At 35.7% G+C, this 20261-nt stretch overlaps 1 protein-coding gene across 2 annotated transcripts in view; it reads left to right on the top strand.

Moving 5' to 3' along the window:
* The window catches only part of STRN (striatin), a 574950-nt gene extending 556754 nt beyond the window's left edge, over positions 1 to 18196 (top strand). For both annotated transcript variants that reach the window (XM_053711828.1, XM_053711827.1), the window contains one exon: positions 15455 to 18196. In XM_053711828.1, coding sequence (XP_053567803.1) covers positions 15455 to 15624 — 170 coding nt within the window. In that variant the 3' untranslated portion in view covers positions 15625 to 18196. The remainder of the gene's footprint in view (positions 1 to 15454) is intronic.
* The last annotated feature ends 2065 nt before the right edge of the window (positions 18197 to 20261 follow it).

Here is a 20261-nt window from a genome sequence, read left to right as displayed (position 1 = left end):
AGAAGCCATTGTGGAACCCCCTCTTAGAATGTGTCCCAATTGTACTGATATGTCTATAAATTGCAAGCAGCATATTTTGACTCATAAGAATTTGGCATTAAATGATTCTCAGACAGAAGGAAATCGGGTTTTGCCATCTAGTTCTCCCCAGGTGTCACAACCAGTTACGCCCGCACAAGCGACGCCAAGTACTTCTAGTGCGTCTAATTCTTTCACCTTGCAAGATATGGCTTCAGTTATGAATACTACCCTCACAGAGGTTTTATCTAAACTGCCAGGGTTGCAAGGGAAGCGCAGTAGCTCTGGGTTAAGAACAAATGCTGAGCCTTCTGACGCTTTAGTAGCCGTATCAGATATTCCCTCACAATGTTCTGAGGTAGGGATGAGGGATTTGCTGTCTGAGGGAGAGATTTCTGATTCAGGAAAGATGTTCCCTCAGACAGATTCAGATATGACGGCATTTAAATTTAAGTTAGAGCACCTCCGTTTATTGCTCAGGGAGGTTTTAGCTACTCTGGATGATTGTGACCCTATTGTCGTTCCAGAGAAATTGTGTAAAATGGACAAATATTTAGAGGTTCCTGTTTACACTGATGTTTTTCCGGTCCCTAAGAGGATTTCTGATATTTTTAAGGAGTGGGATAGACCAGGTATTCCGTTCGCTCCCCCTCCTGTTTTTAAGAAAATGTTCCCCATTTCTGACACCATAAAGGACTCATGGCAGACGGTCCCTAAGGTGGAGGGAGCTATTTCTACTCTGGCTAAGCGTACAACTATACCTATTGAAGACAGTTGTGCTTTCATTGATCCTATGGATAAAAAGTTAGAGGGTCTCCTAAAGAAAAATTTTGTTCATCAAGGTTTTCTTCATCAACCTGTAGCGTGCATTGTTCCGGTAACCACTGCAGCTGCTTTTTGGTTTGAGGCTCTAGAAGAGGCTCTTCAGATGGAGACCCCACTAGATGATATTTTGGACAGAATTAAGGCCCTTAATTTGGCTAATTCTTTTATTACAGACATTTTAGCGCGAGGAGCGTTATGGCGCAAGTCCTGGTCAGCTGATGTGTCATCTAAATCTAAGCTTTTGACCATCCCTTTCAAAGGTAAGACCCTATTCGGGGCCTGCACTGAAAGAGATCATTTCAGACATTACTGGAGGGAAGGGTCATGCCCTCCCTCAAGATAAGTCAAATAAGACAAGGACCAAACAAAATAATTTTCGTTCCTTTCGAAACTTCAAGGGTGGTCCCGCTTCCTCTTCCCCTGCTGCAATGCAAGAGGGGAACTTTGCTCAATCCAAGCCAACCTGGAGACCTAACCAGGCTTGGAACAAGGGTAAACAGGCCAAAAAGCCTGCTGCTGCCACTAAGACAGCATGAAGGGGTAGCCCTCGATCCGGGACCGGATCAAGTAGGGGGCAGACTTTCTCTCTTTGCTCAGGCCTGGGCAAGAGACGTTCAGGACTCCTGGGCCGTAGAAATTGTAACCCAGGGGTATCTCCTAGATTTCAAAGATTCTCCTCCAAGGGGGAGGTTCCATCTTTCTCAATTGTCTGTAAACCAGATAAAAAGAGAGGCATTCTTACGCTGTGTAGAAGACCTTTTTACCATGGGAGTGATCTGCCCAGTTTCGAAAACAGAACAGGGGCAAGGTTTCTACTCCAATCTGTTTGTGGTTCCCAAAAAAGAGGGAACCTTCAGACCAATTCTAGATCTCAAGATCCTAAACCAATTCCTAAGAGTTCCATCCTTCAAGATGGAGACCATTCGGACTACTTTACCAATGATCCAGGAGGGTCAATATATGACTACCGTGGATCTAAAGGATGCGTATCTACACATTCCTATCCACAAAGATCATCACCAGTTCCTCAGGTTTGCCTTTCTGGACAGGCATTACCAGTTTGTGGCTCTTCCCTTCGGGTTGGCCACGGCGCCAAGAATATTCACAAAGGTGCTAGGGTCCCTTCTGGCGGTCCTAAGGCCGAGGGGCATAGCAGTGGCGCCTCATCTAGACGACATCTTAATTCATGCGTCGACTTTCCAACTTGCCAAGTCTCACACGGACTTAGTGTTGGCCTTTCTAAGATCTCATGGGTGGAAGGTGAACGTGAAAAAGAGTTCTCTTATTCCTCTCACAAGAGTTCCATTCCTGGGAACTCTGATAGATTCGGTGGACATGAAAATATTTCTGACGGAGGTCAGGAAATCAAAGATTTTGTCCACCTGCCGAGCTCTTCATTCCATTCCTCGGCCATCAGTAGCTCAGTGTATGGAGGTAATCGGATTAATGGTAGCAGCAATGGACATAGTTCAGTTTGCTCGCTTGCATCTCAGACCACTGCAACTATGCATGCTCAGACAGTGGAATGGGGATTATGCAGATTTATCTCCTCAGATAAATCTGGATCAAGAGACCAGAGACTCTCTTCTTTGGTGGTTGTCACAGGATCACCTGTCCAGGGGAATGTGTTTCCGCAGGCCAGCGTGGGTTATTGTGACGACGGACGCCAGCCTACCGGGCTGGGGTGCAGTCTGGAATTCCCTGAAAGCACAGGGTTTGTGGACTCAGGAGGAGGCCCTCCTACCGATAAATATTCTGGATCAATCATCAGGGGGGAACAAGGAGTTCCTTGGAGATGATAGAAGTTTCCAGGATAATCCGATGGGCAGAGACTCACTCTTGCCATCTATCAGCGATCTATATCCCAGGGGTGGAGAACTGGGAGGCAGATTTTCTAAGTAGTCAGACTTTTCATCCGGGGGAGTGGGAGCTCCATCCAGAGGTGTTTGCTCAACTGGTTCAGCTATGGGGCACACCAGAATTGGATCTGATGGCGTCTCGTCAGAACGCCAAACTTCCTCGTTACGGATCCAGGTCAAGGGATCCTCCGGCAGTACTGATAGATGCTCTAGCAGTACCCTGGTCGTTCAACCTGGCTTATGTGTTTCCACCATTCCCTCTCCTTCAGCGTCTGATTGCCAGAATCAAACAGGAGAGAGCTTCAGTGATTTTGATAGCGCCTGCGTGGCCACGCAGGACTTGGTATGCAGACCTGGTGGACATGTCATCTCTGCCACCATGGACTCTGCCATTTTTGATTCAAGGTCCATTCAAGCATCCAAATCTAATTTCTCTGCAACTGACTGCTTGGAGATTGAACGCTTGATTTTATCAAAGCGGGGTTTCTCTGAGTCGGTCATAGATACCTTGATTCAGGCTCGAAAGCCTGTCACCAGGAAGATCTATCATAAGATATGGGGTAAATATCTTTGTTGGTGTGAATCCAAAGGCTACTCATGGAATAAGATCAGGATTCCTAAGATTTTGTCTTTTCTCCAAGAAGAATTGGAGAAAGGATTGTCCGCTAGTTCCTTAAAGGGACAGATATCTGCTTTGTCTATTCTGTTGCACAATCGTCTGGCAGATGTCCCAGACGTTTGGGCTTTTTGTCAGGCTTTTGTTAGAATTAAGCCTGTGTTTAAACCTGTTGCTCCCATAACACATAAAAACAACAGCAAATGCTTTTCCTAATTAATAAAGGGACGTCTCCCTTATACAACACTTATAAAAACAGACTAGAACCATATAATCCTAGAATTTCAGGTATAAAGGAATTAATTCTATAGATAACATATGGCAAGCAACAAATTTCTAAGATAAATGGTGAATTAAATATTTAAAAGGCACAAATGTATCAATCCTAATAGCTTTACAGTTCTTCAGTAACAAATTCAGTTATAAAGTTACACAGTTACTTTCCTTGGACATATAATTGGCTCAGGTGTGCTGGATAGTTAAAAAGGCAAAAAACAGCCAATATTCTGATTTAGGTGCCAAAGCAATCGTGGTTAATGGAAATGGTTAATTTAACAGATGAATACCTTGATGTCTTTAAAGTTCAGTTTGCGTGTTTTAAAAAACGTAGTGCAAATTAGTGTAGAGGTACCTTAATCTGTCCTGGTTGCAACCGCTGATTATCTTCACTGTGAGGGATTCACAGACTGTTTGTTCCTGGTGCTTCTGATAAGTCACCTGACCTTCTCTTTGATTCAGAGGTCAGGGGTGATGATCCGTTCTGGTGATGTAGTTATCCTTTTTTTTTTTTTTTTGTTTTCCTTTCTTCTTATAGCCCAAATATTGTTTTCATCTGGGTTCCCTCAGACTTCTTAAGGTTTGAAGAAATCTTTGGTCAGTGTTTAGCAGTAACACCGTATTCCCTGAAGTTACCAAAGGTAGATTTTAACTTGCAGGGTCAGGAGAAAAGTTTAAAGTTGCAGGGTCACACAGCTTTGTGACAGTAGTAAATGAAGTTTAGTAGAGTGTAGCAGGTCCCATTCAACGCGTTTCACCCTTCTGGGCTTTATCAAGAATGCTTATCCTGCTAGCTTCTGGCTTTTTAAAGGTATGAATGTGTTTTGATTGGTTCCTTCATTTCCTTTTGATTTCTATCAACACCTGTGTGGCTTCCAATGTAAAGGTGGACTTTATTTAAGTTGGTAATGATTGTTTCTGTGTTGTTATTTAGTTACATGATACACAAGGAAGAGAACTTATCATTTCTGCTTTATTAGCATTCACACAATTCAACTTATATATTTCAATTCTAAAGTGCCTTTATTAGATAATATACATTTAGATCGTGCAAACTTAAAATTACCTAAACTGAAACGAAAATATAAGAATCAGAATTACCATTCCCATATCTAGAATTATTGTAAGTGGGTAAAAATTAATGATATATATATATATTCCTTTTCAACAAAGGATAGTAAGTTCAACAATTTATAAATTTGTAACAATTTAAAAATGGACGAAACGAAAATATAAGAATCAGAATCATCATTCCCATATCTAGAATTATTGTTAGTGGGTAAATGTTAACGATATATACATATTCCTTTTCAACAAAGGATAGTAAGTTCAACAATTTATACATTTGTAACAATTTAAAAATGGACGAAACGAAAATATAAGAATCAGAATCATCATTCCCATATCTAGAATTATTGTTAGTGGGTAAAAATTAACGATATATACATATTCCTTTTCAACAAAGGATAGTAAGTTCAACAATTTATAAATTTGTAACAATTTAAAAATGGACGAAACGAAAATATAAGAATCAGAATCATCATTCCCATATCTAGAATTATTGTTAGTGGGTAAAAATTAACGATATATACATATTCCTTTTCAACAAAGGATAGTAAGTTCAACAATTTATAAATTAACAATTTAAAAATGGATGTACAATTAAATCAGAAATTATCAATCCCATAACTAGAGTTATTGCTAGTGGGTAAAAATATGGCTTATTCAATTAATTTATTTATTTTAGGGGGATAAAAATTCCTTTTTAATTACTAGAAAAATGAATTTATATAGGGCTTGTACTATCTTTGCCCAAGATAAATTGAAATGTTATTGCTTATTTAATGTATGTGAGTATTTTCTATATAAGTGGCTGATTTAACCTGGAAAATGTTCGCATATTGTAAGAGACTTTTATAAGAAGGGGGAAATGTCTATCTCAGAGTTCAAGCCTCCAGGTTGGAGGGTATTCATTAGGTATATAATTTCAGCTTCTGCCTTTAGGAGTTTATTTTCCCAGTTTCCCCCTCTCCAGTCGGGGTGAACTTTTTTAATTCCCCAATATTTAAAATCTTTAAGGTTGTTGTTGTGTACTTCCCTAAAGTGGCGATAGATATAAGGGTCAAGGTTACCCCTATCTATGCAAGAGAGGTGCTCCCTTATCCTTTCACGGAGCATTCTGGTTGTTTCTCCTATGTAAATTTTTTTACATGAACATTGAATGGCGTAAACAACGCCTTTATCTTGACATCTAATTGTGTCTCTTATTTTGAAAGTAAAGTTTCCACTTTTTGATTTTAAAATCTTTTGTTTACTACTAAATTTACAGGCCCGGCATCTAAAACAGGGGAAAAAACCATTTAAAGGATTTCCGTCTAGGCACCTTTGAGTGTCTTTCTTCTTTATGCTTTTCAATTGACTGGGAGCTAGTAGGCTCTTCAAATTCTGTGCTTTCCTATATATTATTTTTGGGTTTTCCCCCACTTTTCCCCCTATGATGGGATCAGTTTGTACTAAGTGCCAATGTTTTTTTAAAACTCTTTGGATGTTTAGGTTGTCATGACTGAACTCAGTTATAAAGGGCACATTAATTTCATCTCGATTTTCTTTGATATCTTTTGTTTTATATTCTAAGAGGTCCCTCCTTACTTTCTTATCTACCTCTTGTTTAGCTTCATTGATTACTTCTGGACTATATTCTCTTTCTAAGAATTTCCTTTCTAAGATCTTTATTTGATCCTGATAATCTGTCATTCTTGAGCAATTCCGTTTAATTCTTAAATATTGCCCTTTAGGGACATTGTCTTTCCACTTTTTCATGTGGCAGCTGTTATAATGGATTAGATTATTGGCATCCACCTTTTTAAAATGTGTTTTGGTTATTAATTGGTTTTCTACAATTTCGATATCTAAGTCCAAGAAGGTGATTTGGCTTTTGCTATAGTTACTGGTAAAGGATAGTCCCATTTCATTTTTATTCATATCTGTCAGAATAGTGTTTAGATCAGTTTCACTACCCCCCCATATAAAGAACAGGTCATCTATGTATCTGCTATAGAGCACAAGATCCGCGCCCAGACTATGCCTAGGGAAGAAACCTTCCTCAAAATATCCCATAAAGAGATTGGCATAGCTGGGTGCGAATCTTGTGCCCATAGCTGTTCCCTTCTTTTGAATGTAAAATTTGTCCTCAAATGAGAAATAATTATGGCCTAGGATGAATTTTATTCCATCCTCTATGAATTTCTTTTGTTCCATACATAGTTTGTTGTCCCTATCTAGGGTATTTGAGATTGCCATCAGTCCCAAATCATGACTTATATTGGTGTAAAGCGACGAAACATCGCATGTCACTAATGTGTAGTGTGATTCCCACTTAATTACCTCTAATTTTTTCAAGATGTCAGTGGTATCCTTTAGGTAAGAGGGTAATTTTTTAACATAGCCCTGTAGGTATCCATCTATGTATTTCGAGAGGTTGGAGGTGAGGGAGTTAATACCCGATATTATGGGTCTACCGGGGGGATTATTTAGATTTTTATGAATCTTTGGTAAGAAATATAGAATTGGTATTTTTGGAAATTTTGTAAATAGAAAATCAAATTCTTTTTTATTTATAATTTGTTTTTCTCTTGCATCCTCTAATAATTTGGTTAGTTCACCCAGAAATTTCTTGGTTGGATTTAGTTTTAGTTCCTGATATGTATCCCCTTCATTAAGTAATCTTTGTGCTTCTTCTATATATTTATCTCTGTCCATGATTACAACCCCACCCCCTTTATCTGCCGGTTTAATTACTATGCTGGTATCATTTTGCAATTCTTTAAGAACTGTTCTTTCTTTGTAAGTTAAATTTTTTGGTATCTTATTGTTAGTTTTTATTTTCTTAATATCTTCCTGAACCAATTTTTCGAATAATTCAATATTCCTTCCTTTTTCATTTGTCGGATAAAAAGTGGATTTCGGTTTCATTTTCGAATGAATTACTTGTGGTATTACTATGTTACTATTTGAGGCCATAGGCGATATGGTGGGTGTCTCTTTTGGTTGTTGCCAATTTCTCTCTATTGGATCCCGTAGGAAATATTTTTTCAAGGTTAACTTCCTTACAAACTGGCTCACATGTATGTGTGTGTTGAATTTGTTTAATCTCGTAGAGGGAGCATAGCTAAGGCCTAAGTTTAACACTCTTTCTTCCTCTGTGGTTAAAGTTTTTTTACTAATATTGAAAATGCCACTTTTTTGTTGTATTTTTATTTCACTCTTTTTATTTCCCTGTCTTTTTCTTTTTCCTCCTCTACATCCTCTCTTATTCTTTTTCTCATTCCCACTGGTGGGTCTTTTGAATGTTCTGTTTGTTTTGAAGTGCTGGGTCTTTGTGGGCTCATCTCTAAAAAATAATTCATGTTTTTTTGTTGTTCTTTCTCTTCTAATAGTGTAAATCTATTCGTGGTGTCTATTCTCCATTCTTTTTCAGGTTCTGTTTGTATTCGTGTGTTGTAATTATGTTCTCTATTATTTCTATATTCCCAATCTCTATTACGGTTGTTGTACCCCTGGTATCTTGGTTTATTGTCATTTGGCCAATAACTATATGCTATGTGGCCCCTTGGTTGGTTATGCTCTTCATAATAATCATCCTGTCTTCTATAGTGGTTATAGTTATGGTTCTCAAAAAAGTTACGATTTGTATGGGGTCTTCTATAGTCATTATAGCTTGGGTGTTCAGGTGGGTTTCTATTTGTATTTGTCATGTATTGTGGTCCCCTAGGTCTATAATAGTTTGTTCTGTAGTTTGATTTATATTGTTGAGGTCTGAATTCAGTAGTTTCCCTATAGTTTATCCTTTTTGGAGTTCTGTCATATGGTGTCCTATTTTCTTGATTTTGATCATTGTATTGATATGACTTGGATTGGTGATAAGGGGAATTGGAATAATTTTCCCTTATGGCATGTGCATTGTGTTTGTAATTACCTGTGTTACCCTCAAAATGTTGATTTTTCTGTCTCTCTTCCCTATTATTTATTTTCTCCTCTTCTCTGTTTGCAACTTCATTATAATCTTCCTTATCCCTCTTTAATTTTCTTATTTTAACCTCCTGTAATTCCATACTTAAATTGTCCAATTTTTTCATAATGTCTATCTGTGAATTTTTAAAGTCAACATTTTCTTTTTCATTACTTAATTTATTTTTTATGGTGATTATGTTCTTCTCAACTATGTCAAGTGAATCTTCTCGTGATCTCTTTAAAATTTGTAATAGTGTTGTGGATGCATTTTTTAATGTCTCATCCCATTCCTTTTGGAATTTATCTTTTAATTCAAAAGTGCAATTTTTTCTCAACCTTAATCCTCTTGGTGCAATCCCTAAACTAATATATTTATCAAGAAACTTTAGTTCCATTTTTTGCTTTAATTCAGTCGTCATAAGTTTTTCTAATTCAAACATTATTTCAGTGATATTCAGATAGGGGCTTACTTTTATTCTTTCCTCATTCTCTACTATATCTTTGAGAGTTTTTTCTCTCCATGTGAAAATGTCATCTTCCATCTTAAGACAGCTCACTAGTCTGGAGTGTTAAAAACACCCCAAGAGGGAACAATAGGTATTTATGTGTAGTGTGATAGGAGCGCCTAAAAGTGGATTCCTGCTGCTAAAAAAGTTCTTCCCTCAAAGAGAACTAAATGGTGGATAAGAAGAAAAAATGGGGTTTATTTAGCAGCGCTAAAAAAAGCTAGGAAATGATGATACCAATCTAATTTATGTTTTATACAATCTATTTTATTTAAAAATTCTTATAACACATAAAAACAACAGCAAATGCTTTTCCTAATTAATAAAGGGACGTCTCCCTTATACAACACTTATAAAAACAGACTAGAACCATATAATCCTAGAATTTCAGGTATAAAGGAATTAATTCTATAGATAACATATGGCAAGCAACAAATTTCTAAGATAAATGGTGAATTAAATATTTAAAAGGCACAAATGTATCAATCCTAATAGCTTTACAGTTCTTCAGTAACAAATTCAGTTATAAAGTTACACAGTTACTTTCCTTGGACATATAATTGGCTCAGGTGTGCTGGATAGTTAAAAAGGCAAAAAACAGCCAATATTCTGATTTAGGTGCCAAAGCAATCGTGGTTAATGGAAATGGTTAATTTAACAGATGAATACCTTGCTATGGGACCTGCTACACTCTACTAAACTTCATTTACTACTGTCACAAAGCTGTGTGACCCTGCAACTTTAAACTTTTCTCCTGACCCTGCAAGTTAAAATCTACCTTTGGTAACTTCAGGGAATACGGTGTTACTGCTAAACACTGACCAAAGATTTCTTCAAACCTTAAGAAGTCTGAGGGAACCCAGATGAAAACAATATTTGGGCTATAAGAAGAAAGGAAAACAAAAAAAAAAAAAAAGGATAACTACATCACCAGAACGGATCATCACCCCTGACCTCTGAATCAAAGAGAAGGTCAGGTGACTTATCAGAAGCACCAGGAACAAACAGTCTGTGAATCCCTCACAGTGAAGATAATCAGCGGTTGCAACCAGGACAGATTAAGGTACCTCTACACTAATTTGCACTACGTTTTTTAAAACACGCAAACTGAACTTTAAAGACATCAAGGTATTCATCTGTTAAATTAACCATTTCCATTAACCACGATTGCTTTGGCACCTAAATCAGAATATTGGCTGTTTTTTGCCTTTTTAACTATCCAGCACACCTGAGCCAATTATATGTCCAAGGAAAGTAACTGTGTAACTTTATAACTGAATTTGTTACTGAAGAACTGTAAAGCTATTAGGATTGATACATTTGTGCCTTTTAAATATTTAATTCACCATTTATCTTAGAAATTTGTTGCTTGCCATATGTTATCTATAGAATTAATTCCTTTATACCTGAAATTCTAGGATTATATGGTTCTAGTCTGTTTTTATAAGTGTTGTATAAGGGAGACGTCCCTTTATTAATTAGGAAAAGCATTTGCTGTTGTTTTTATGTGTTATAAGAATTTTTAAATAAAATAGATTGTATAAAACATAAATTAGATTGGTATCATCATTTCCTAGCTTTTTTTAGCGCTGCTAAATAAACCCCATTTTTTCTTCTTATCCACCATTTAGTTCTCTTTGAGGGAAGAACTTTTTTAGCAGCAGGAATCCACTTTTAGGCGCTCCTATCACACTACACATATATAAACCTGTTGCTCCGCCATGGAGTCTCAATTTAGTTCTTAAAGTTCTTCAGGGGGTTCCGTTTGAACCCATGCATTCCATATATATTTTAGCTTCTATCTTGGAAAGTTCTATTTCTAGTTGCTATCTCTTCAGCATGAATAGTTTCTGAACTATCTGCATTACAATGTGACTCGCCTTATCTTGTTTTCCATGCTGATAAGGTGGTTTTGCATACCAAACCTGGGTTCCTCCCTAAGGTTGTTTCTATCAGGAATATCAATCAGGAAATTGTTGTTTCTTCTCTGTGTCCTAATCCTCCTCCTAAGAAGGAACATCTGTTGCACAACCTGGACGTGGTTCGTGCCTTGAAGTTTTATTTGCAGGCAACCAAAGATTTTCGCCAATCATCTTCTTTGTTTGTTGTCTATGCTGGAAAGCGTACAGGTCAAAAGGCTATGGCTACCTCTTTCCTTTTGGCTGAAAAGCATCATCCGTTTGGCTTATGAGACTGCTGGACAGCAGCCTCCTGAAAGAATTACAGCTCACTCCACTAGAGCGGTGGCTTCCACATGGGCTTTTAAAAATTATGCTTCTGTTGAACAGATTTGTAAGGCTGCAACTTGGTCTTCGCTTCATACCTTTTACAAATTTTACAAATTTGATACTTTAGCTTCATTTTTCTTTTACGATGTACCGAGTCCACGTGTAAACTTCAGTCACCTTATAGTTTCTCCTTTTCTTCCTTGGCCTTCGGTCGAATGACTGGGGGGTGGAGTTAAGGAGGGAGCTATATAGACAGCTCTGCTGTGGTGCTCTCTTTGCTACTTCCTGTCAGGAAGGACAATATCCCACAAGTTAGGATGAATCCGTGGACTCGGTACATCGCAAAAGAAAGAAATTTATCAGGTAAGCATAAATTCTGTTTTTTTTTTCAGATAGATGATACAATTTTAAACAACTTTTCAATTTACTACTATTATCAAATTAGCTTCATTCTTTTTATATATTTTATTGAAGGATCAGCAATGCACTGTTGGCAGCTAGCTGAGCATCTGATGAACTAATGACAATAGGCATATGAGTGCAGCCACCAATCAGCAGCTAACTGCCAGTAATGCATTGCGGCTCCTGAGCCTACGTAGGTATGCTTTTCAACAAAGGATACAAAAAGAACTAATAAAATTAGATAATCTAAATAATTTGGAAAGCTGTTTAAAATTGCATTCTCTATCTTAATCATGAAAGAAAAATTTGGGGTTTCATATCCTTTTTAAGTTTTTCAATTCTAAGAATTGGAGATGCACACTGTAGACTTCTGAAACTAACTGACTTTAGCACAGGCGATAAGGAACTGCAAATGACATAATCACAGCCAGAACTATGATCAGCTCTTAGTCAAGCTTCTGTATGATTTAATGACCTAATAATTCAAGGATTCTGTAGCTTTCAGCATTTTCAGTCTCTGCATATATTCTTTTGACTCATGTTTGTCTACTCTGTTCAAACATTTGCTCGGTGTATAGACCACTCCCCCCTTTGTGATGTAATGCTGTTAATAACCGATCCAATCCAGGGTCTTTAGTACAGCTTTCTTTAGAGTTTTGAACACATAAAGCGCATTTTCTTTGGTTCCCGTCTGTAAAATACTTATTAGAATTAACTCTTTTTTATTATTATTAAAGGTCAAAAAAGAATATACAAAGAAAGGGGAGAAAAAGAGCTACACAATCAATGTTACAATTATGTCATTTGGAACCAAAAAGCATAAAAGCAAACACAAAGATTAAATATACATAAAAAAAAAAATGTTCCGACATTTAGACACAAATCATAACCTTTTCAAGTATTAGATATTTAACTTTTCTCCCTTTATCACAATAGTCATTAACACAAAATTTACCCTAACTCATTATAAACCTACAAAAAGGCAAATCATTACAACAACAGATAACAAATTCTAATAATCCAGTGTTAACTTTTTAGTAATTTCAACCTTTAAATTATTAAGGAAGGTGGAGCCACCTACGAATCAATTGTCAAATTCCTGACCAAATTAGAAGAAAGCTTTTTAACTTTTTAGGGGGGGCAAAGGAGGAGAAGAAAAAAAAAAAAAAAAAAAGGGGGGGGAGGTTTGTATCTTAACTCAAATTCTCTAATGGTGATAGTAACTGATTCTGTGTGTTGGTATTTTTATAATGTCTAACAAAATCTAACCACTTTAAAATAAATCTATTTTGTTGCCGTTCAGAATTAATTACATTATCAAATTGTTCTATTGTATATTGCCTTTGTAATAAAAATGTTAAATTGTTTATAGTAGGTGTATTTTTTTGTTGCCAATTTTTAAGAATGAGGTATCTTCCACCCAGGATTACCGTATTACAGAAAACTCTATTTACCAATCTATCCGATGTATCCAATAGGAAAATTATGTGTTGTAATTCTATTATGTATTTTGTAGCTGTCACCTTAGTTAACCAAAATTGTACACGTTTCCAAAACTGATTAATTTTTGGGCAGCTCCAAAACATGTGGGTTAAGTCAGCATCGATTGAAGAGCAACGGGGACATACCCTTAAACCTTGTGTCGACCATTTATTTATTTTAGCAGGCGTAAAGTATATCCTATGTAAAAGTTTTATATGCATTTCTCGCCAGTTTGCCGCGAGTGTGGCCTCGTCCAGGAGAGTTATGCTTTGTTTTACTTGTTCTATGTTTAAAGGGCCATAATACCCAAATGTTTAAACACTTGAAAGTGATGCAGCATAGCTGTAAAAAGCTGATTAGAAAATATCACCTGAACATCTCTATGTAAAAAAGAAAGATATTTTACCTCAAAAGTTCCTCAGTAGCCACCTCCCATTGTAAAGGATTTCTAAGCAGCATTTTAGTGTGTTTGTCCTGGGACATCTGAAGGGACTAGCATCGTGCACTCTCATATTATTTCACCAATCGGGTAAAGGAAGCTTACTATGAAATCACATGAGAGTTAAGTCAAATCTCATGAGATCACAGTAAGAGTTCATGACCTCAGCACTGCTGATGCTGATTGGCTGCTGTTCATTTCTTCATTTTTTTTAATTTTTTTTACCTGCAGCTGGGAGCAGGTGAAGTATAACTTTTTACACAGAACTTACTCTGCTGAGCTGAGGAAATTGTGAGGTAAAATATCTTCCTTTTTTACATAGAGATGCTCAGGTGATATTTTCCTGTCAGCTTTTTGCAGTTATACTGCATCAGTTTCAAGTGATTTAGCATATGAGTATTATGTCCCTTTAAGTCTACAATCGTTGCTTGCCATTTTGAACATATCTGAGCAATATTTAGTTCCCCTGACTTAGTAATAATCATATTATACCAATATTTAATAGAGCGTTTGCCTGCCTTAAATAATGCTAACCCCATTTTCACTCCTGGATGGCTCCATGGCAACTTATTATCTTCCATAACTTTAAGAAACCAGTGTCTCACTTGGAGGTATGCAAAAAAGTCAGCATTCTGTAAGTTAAAAGATTCTTTAAGTCTCTCAAATGACATTATACTTTGTAGATCAGGCTCTCTAAGTTGTGCTATATAAGTAAGCCCTACAGTAGCCCATTTCCTAAACACTTGATTGCTAATGCCAGGCGGAAAACGTGGATCACCTCTAATAGGGAGTAAATCTGAAAAATGGGGATCACTATCTACTCTACGTCGTATGTCTTGCCATGCAATTATAATATGATATAGTGATTGTTTATTTTTAATTCTCTTTGGAATTAATTTTTTAGGACAATGCAGGAGCGCATTTAATGAGAGGGGATAAACTAAATTTTGTTCTGCTTCAGTAAATGCAATATAGTTCCCACCCGTAACCCAATCCATTGCGATTTTTGCAAGACTTACACTATTATAAATAGCAAAGTTGGGCAGTGCCAATCCACCATATTGCCTTAGTTGTGACAATTTATATAATGATATTCGATTCGCGCCCTTCCCCCATATAAATCGTCTCATTAATTGATCTAAACTATTAAGATTCTTTTTTGATATGATTATAGGGATGTTTTGCATTAAGTATAATATCTTAGGTAAGACAATCATCTTGACTAAGTTGATTCTTGCTGTAATTGAAAGTGGGAGATTATCCCATTTCATCATCTCGAATTTAATTTTCGCAAATAGGGGTAGGTAATTCAAACTAAACCAATCTTCTGGATTGACACTAATCTGGATTCCTAAATATGTGATATATTGCGAAGCTACTTTAAAAGGGGGTGTGTATTGGTTTTGATGATATTTACTCAGCCAGAGAAGTTCTGATTTGGATATATTAATTGTATAGCCTGAAAAAGAGCCAAAATCTTTTATAATTTCCAAAATTTTAGGAATTTTCATTCTGGGCATCCTTTAAAAGTAAAATCAAGTTGTCTGCGTATAGTAGGAGTTTAACAGGAATTTTGCCTATCTTGATCCCCCCCCTAAATTATCCCTTAAAGTAACTGCAAGAGGTTCAATTGCTAAGTTAAATAATAATGGTGAGATTGGACATCCCTGTCTGTAAAATACTTATTGCAGTATATATTGATCCTACAAAATGATCTAGCAGGAAACCTAACATAAAAAAATAATCTTCCACCTGTTCATATTTTTGTGTAATAAAATACCTTCTTTTCATAGGTCATGACTGTTCGATACGTTTATGGAACTTAGAAAGCAAGACCTGCATACAGGAATTCACAGCTCACCGCAAGAAGTTTGACGAGTCTATACACGATGTGGCATTTCATCCATCTAAATGCTACATTGCCAGTGCAGGAGCTGATGCCCTTGCCAAAGTTTTTGTATGACACAATGCTTTCCTGTAGCTTTTCATTTATTCAACCAGCCACTTAAAAAGAGACATGTTACTAACTTTGAAGAATTGACTAATCTGCCTTTTTATTTTTCACCTTGAGTTTGATAATTAGGATGATACACACATCTTGTTGGTTTAGCTTTGCTGGATGCTGTATTCTAAACTAATGGTTTGTTCAGGGTGCTGTGAACTCAGCTGGTGCTTAGAGCCTGAATGATATCGTTCAAATGCCCTCTGAACTACAGTAGCAGAATTTTATTTTTAAGAGTGTACATTTGACCAGGCAGGCCTGGATCAAACTAGGTTCCAGCATATTTAAGTTTGTGGGTAGAGGGACTAAAAAAAGTTGGCCAGTGCTATGGCAAATATTTGCAAGAGTGTTGGGATTTTGTTCCTTTTGCCTCCCATTAAAAGTGCTATAAAATATATTTGGTAAATAACCTGGACCTCTTTTTTTTTTGCTCAGATATGATTGTTCCTGAAATGAAATCTGGCAATTGTGATATTATGTTCTGTGCTTTTAACATCAAGTGACTTCAGTAGGAAAAAAAAATAATCTTTTTTTAGAAGTGTTTAACGTACATTACTATCTTCAAGGATGATAATTAATATTTGGTAAATATCAAGTTTAGGAAGTCAATTTTTGTTGAATTTTTAAAAATACAGTGAATACTGCATGGTCAGTTTTAAACATAGTAAATACATGCTGCTGCCATAAAAAAGGGATTTCTTTGAACTTGTTGCTTATTTTTGATTGTGCACTGTTTTCATAATTTTCACTTACATAATCTTCATTACATTTGTTAATTTAGCAGATGCATTAATATGGATCCCACTATTTACTAATTTAAGAAAAGCACCTTCAGCAGGGTGCATAGGCTAGCCTGTCTAAAACCAGTTGTGTACCATTTTGCTTCATATGATCAATTGCAAAAAGCAACAATATCCTATGTGGACTTTAGTGTTTTCATATGAAACACGTACTCATTGTTTAATGGAAAAATAATCAGTAACATTGTGGTTGACTACTGACTATGAACCAAAATTACCAAGGTATTCAAATTGTTTTCTCCAAAAATACTTTGAACAAGATTTCTTATTTTATGTGATTTTCTTTATTTTATTATAGCTAATTTAACAATTATTCCCTGTCTTAATAGTACTATAATTAGAAGCTGCCTTTCTAAAAGAATTCTGATAAAAAATACATGATCATGAGGAAGCAGTTGGGTCTGTAACATGCTGTTAAATGTATGTTAGTTTTTTTTTTTAATGGCACGTTTCCTATGCACATCTTTCTTTTTAATTTCTCCAATATTTATTTAAACTAAAAATAAAGGAAACAAATCACAATTGAGCCTTCCCAGTAACCAAAAATAAAAGAAAATGCTATCCTTAGTTATATGCTTCTTAGTAACATGACAGTATTCCCCAATACTGATTCCACTGGACGTTTATGGATTTATTAAAATTCCCCCCCAAAAAGCATCTGTTCTTACATATGGATTGTATTATTTTAAGGAATTAAATGCATTTTTTTATTAAATAAAACATAAACCTATATAGTTGCTGCTTATGCAACATATCAATTTTTTTGTTGCAAAAGCATGCTCATATATCAGGCAGTATCTTATCATAAGTTGTAAATTGATATTTGTGCTGGTGAACGAAATGCAACTAATATTTAAGAAAATTGAAAAGATAATGCCACTAAATAAACATAAATGATTAGTTTTATAATGTTTCCACTTTGTTAAAGGACAGAAGTACAGTATGCAGCTTTTTACTTAGATATTGAAATTGTGGATTATTTGTGTATTTGACCTTTTGGGTTTTTTAGACTAATTACAAAGATTTATTTGGAAATTCTAAAAACTATGTATATTATATATAAATATATATATATATTGTAAACATATATTAAATGTCTAGTATGGGATGACTCCAGGGGTGCATTTTAATATTTTGTATTGAGTGATAAATGTACACAAAAAGATAATGGTATGGGTATGACATGAGTATTTTGCTGTTACATACTATATATATATATAATTATTACAATTGTTTAATTTGCTGTACATACATCTTCAGATGGCATGCTTGTTTTAATGACTGTAATATATAGTTGATTAAAACCTGAATGTACTTAAAACAACTGGCTACTCTAAACTCTACCATTTCAAAACACTGTCTTTTGTAGATAATTCTGGTTATGGTGTAAGAAGATAAAAGGTGCCTTTTTATTATTATTTAAAAAAAAAAAAGCAAGAAAAAGGAGAAAAAACTCTGAAAAGATTATTTGCAATTTGTAAAATGATTAGTTTTTTTTTTCAATTTTATTTAGTTTATTTTTATTAAGAGTTATAAAGTACAGAATATTTAACAAAATATTAGCACCCCTGAAAGATATGGAAAAAGGTTTTTATTTGAGAAAAATGTGTGTGTGTGCAATTTATTTTTATGTTAGTAATGTCCATCTGGAAATGAAATGCCCTATTCCTTTATCTTGTAATGTAATACAACAAATTATATTAATATGTGAAAAATTAAAACTATTTGGAGTATTTCAGTCATTATTTGATAACAAATTTGACTAAGGAATCTATTAAATATAGAATACCTATCTTGGTTCATCCTGGTAGCACTTACCAAAGAAATTGTCCCTCAAAGAAGGGGCTGAAAAGAAAACGAATTCCTGAAACTGTTTTATTATCTTAGCCTACCTCGGTATCACCAGGTGAAAGCTCCCCTTCCCAGGCGACATGGACACAAACATGCTACGCTCCCTTTGTTTAGGTATAAAGAGATACATTTCCCCCTTTCGTGTCTCCTAGTTTTGTCCATACTAGGATGAACAGAGCCTGGTAGTGTCCTATGTCTTGCACACGGATGATGATGCTTGTTTCGCCTTATGTTTATGTAAGTCTCGGTTCATGAGAGGGCAGAGTTACCTTTTTGTTGTGTGAGGCAGGTCAGGCGGCACTCACAATATTTTAAAGGGTTCTTCCTATGGGCGTCACATCTCCCCCGGAAGTGTGTCATTGATTTGTGGCTAGGGTTAGATTTAGGTACACGCAATCTTGAATATTTACATTATGCTAGGAGGACCTCTGTCTGGGTCAGAGGTTGAGTCCTCAAGGCTTGGATTTATAACTAAGCAGGATTCTTTCTTTCATACAGGTGGTGATTGTCCACAATCCATTTCTCCTGGGAATTACTTCCCTGTCCCTAGGAGGAGGCAAAGATTCCTAAACCCCAAGAGATCTAAAAAAAAAATCCTCCCACCTCACTGGTAAACTAGTCTTGTATTTTGCCTCTGCTGGAGGAAGCTGAAGAATGAAGATTGCATGTTGTTCAACTCTTAATTGAAACTTTGATTCACTATACTAACTTGGAGGCAGGTCAACCTCAATCACAGTGGATTACTGCTCATTCTTTTAGGTGAGTTGCCACTTCTTGGGCTTTCAAGAAAGAGGCTTCAGTTGATCAGATTTGCAAGGCAGCTTCTTGGTCTTTTTTGCATACTTTTGCAAAATTCTACCATTTTTATATTTTTGCTTCTTCTTAAAGGGCCATTATACACTCATTTTTTTCTTTGCATAAATGTTTTGTAGATGATCTATTTATAAAGCCCATAAAGTTTTTTTTAAAAATGTATAATTTTGCTTATTTTTAAATAACATTTCTCTGATTTTCAGACTCCTAACCAAGCCCCAAAGTTTTATTTGAATACCGTCAGCTACCTTCTCCAGCTTGCTCCTGTTTGTGTAAAGGGTCTTTTCATATGCAAAAGAAGGGGGAGGGGGGGAGTGTCTTATTTACCACTTGCAGTGGGCTTTCCAGCTACCTTTTCAACAGAGCTAAACTGAAGGCTTCTAAGTACGTTTTTAAACCATTTTATGCTGGATTTTTATATCCGTATCTGTGCATCTTATTCTTTATAGTAGTATCTATTACATGCAGTTATATGAAAATGAGTGTATACTGTCCCTTTAAGCATCATTTGGTTGAAAGGTTATTCACGCAGCTGTCTCAGATTTTCTGCCTGTTTGATTTGTTTTTAGTACATAAAAAAATGGGGTTGTGGATTTAATTTCTCAGTGAAAAAAATATATATTTTTAAATCCCTCCCTTTAAATAAATTATTTGTGGACTCCACAGCTTGGGTATTGGTCCCCAATAGTAATGGATTGTGGAATCTTTTTTTATTATTATTATTTTTTTGAAATCTCACCACCTGTATGACAGAAAACCATAATTGATGCTTACCTGACAAATTAATTTCTTATGTTTTTTGGGGGGTTAGTTTTTTCTTTCGCACATCCTTTTTCCCCTGCTCCTTTTATGGCTCTTGTTTGTTTGTTTTTTTTTTTGTTTTTTTTTTCTTACCTTACTTTGCTTGGCTATATTATTTATTATTATTAAAATATTTTACCAGGAAGGATACATTGAGATTTCTCTCATTTTCAAGTATGTCCTGGGTCAACAAAACATTGCATTGTTACAATAGGGTACAATAAAATACAGAAACAATATTAATACATAATATATGCCATTTTAACATAGAACAGGTAGGAAATCTATAATCAACCATGACAGGTGCATTCTGTTTTGAGATGTGTAGAGAGG

Source organism: Bombina bombina, chromosome 4 (genome assembly GCF_027579735.1).
Source record: "Bombina bombina isolate aBomBom1 chromosome 4, aBomBom1.pri, whole genome shotgun sequence".
In the NCBI taxonomy this organism is placed as follows: Eukaryota; Metazoa; Chordata; class Amphibia; order Anura; family Bombinatoridae; genus Bombina; species Bombina bombina.
Note: the sequence above shows the minus strand (reverse complement) of the source record. Positions and strands in the feature narration are given on the sequence as shown.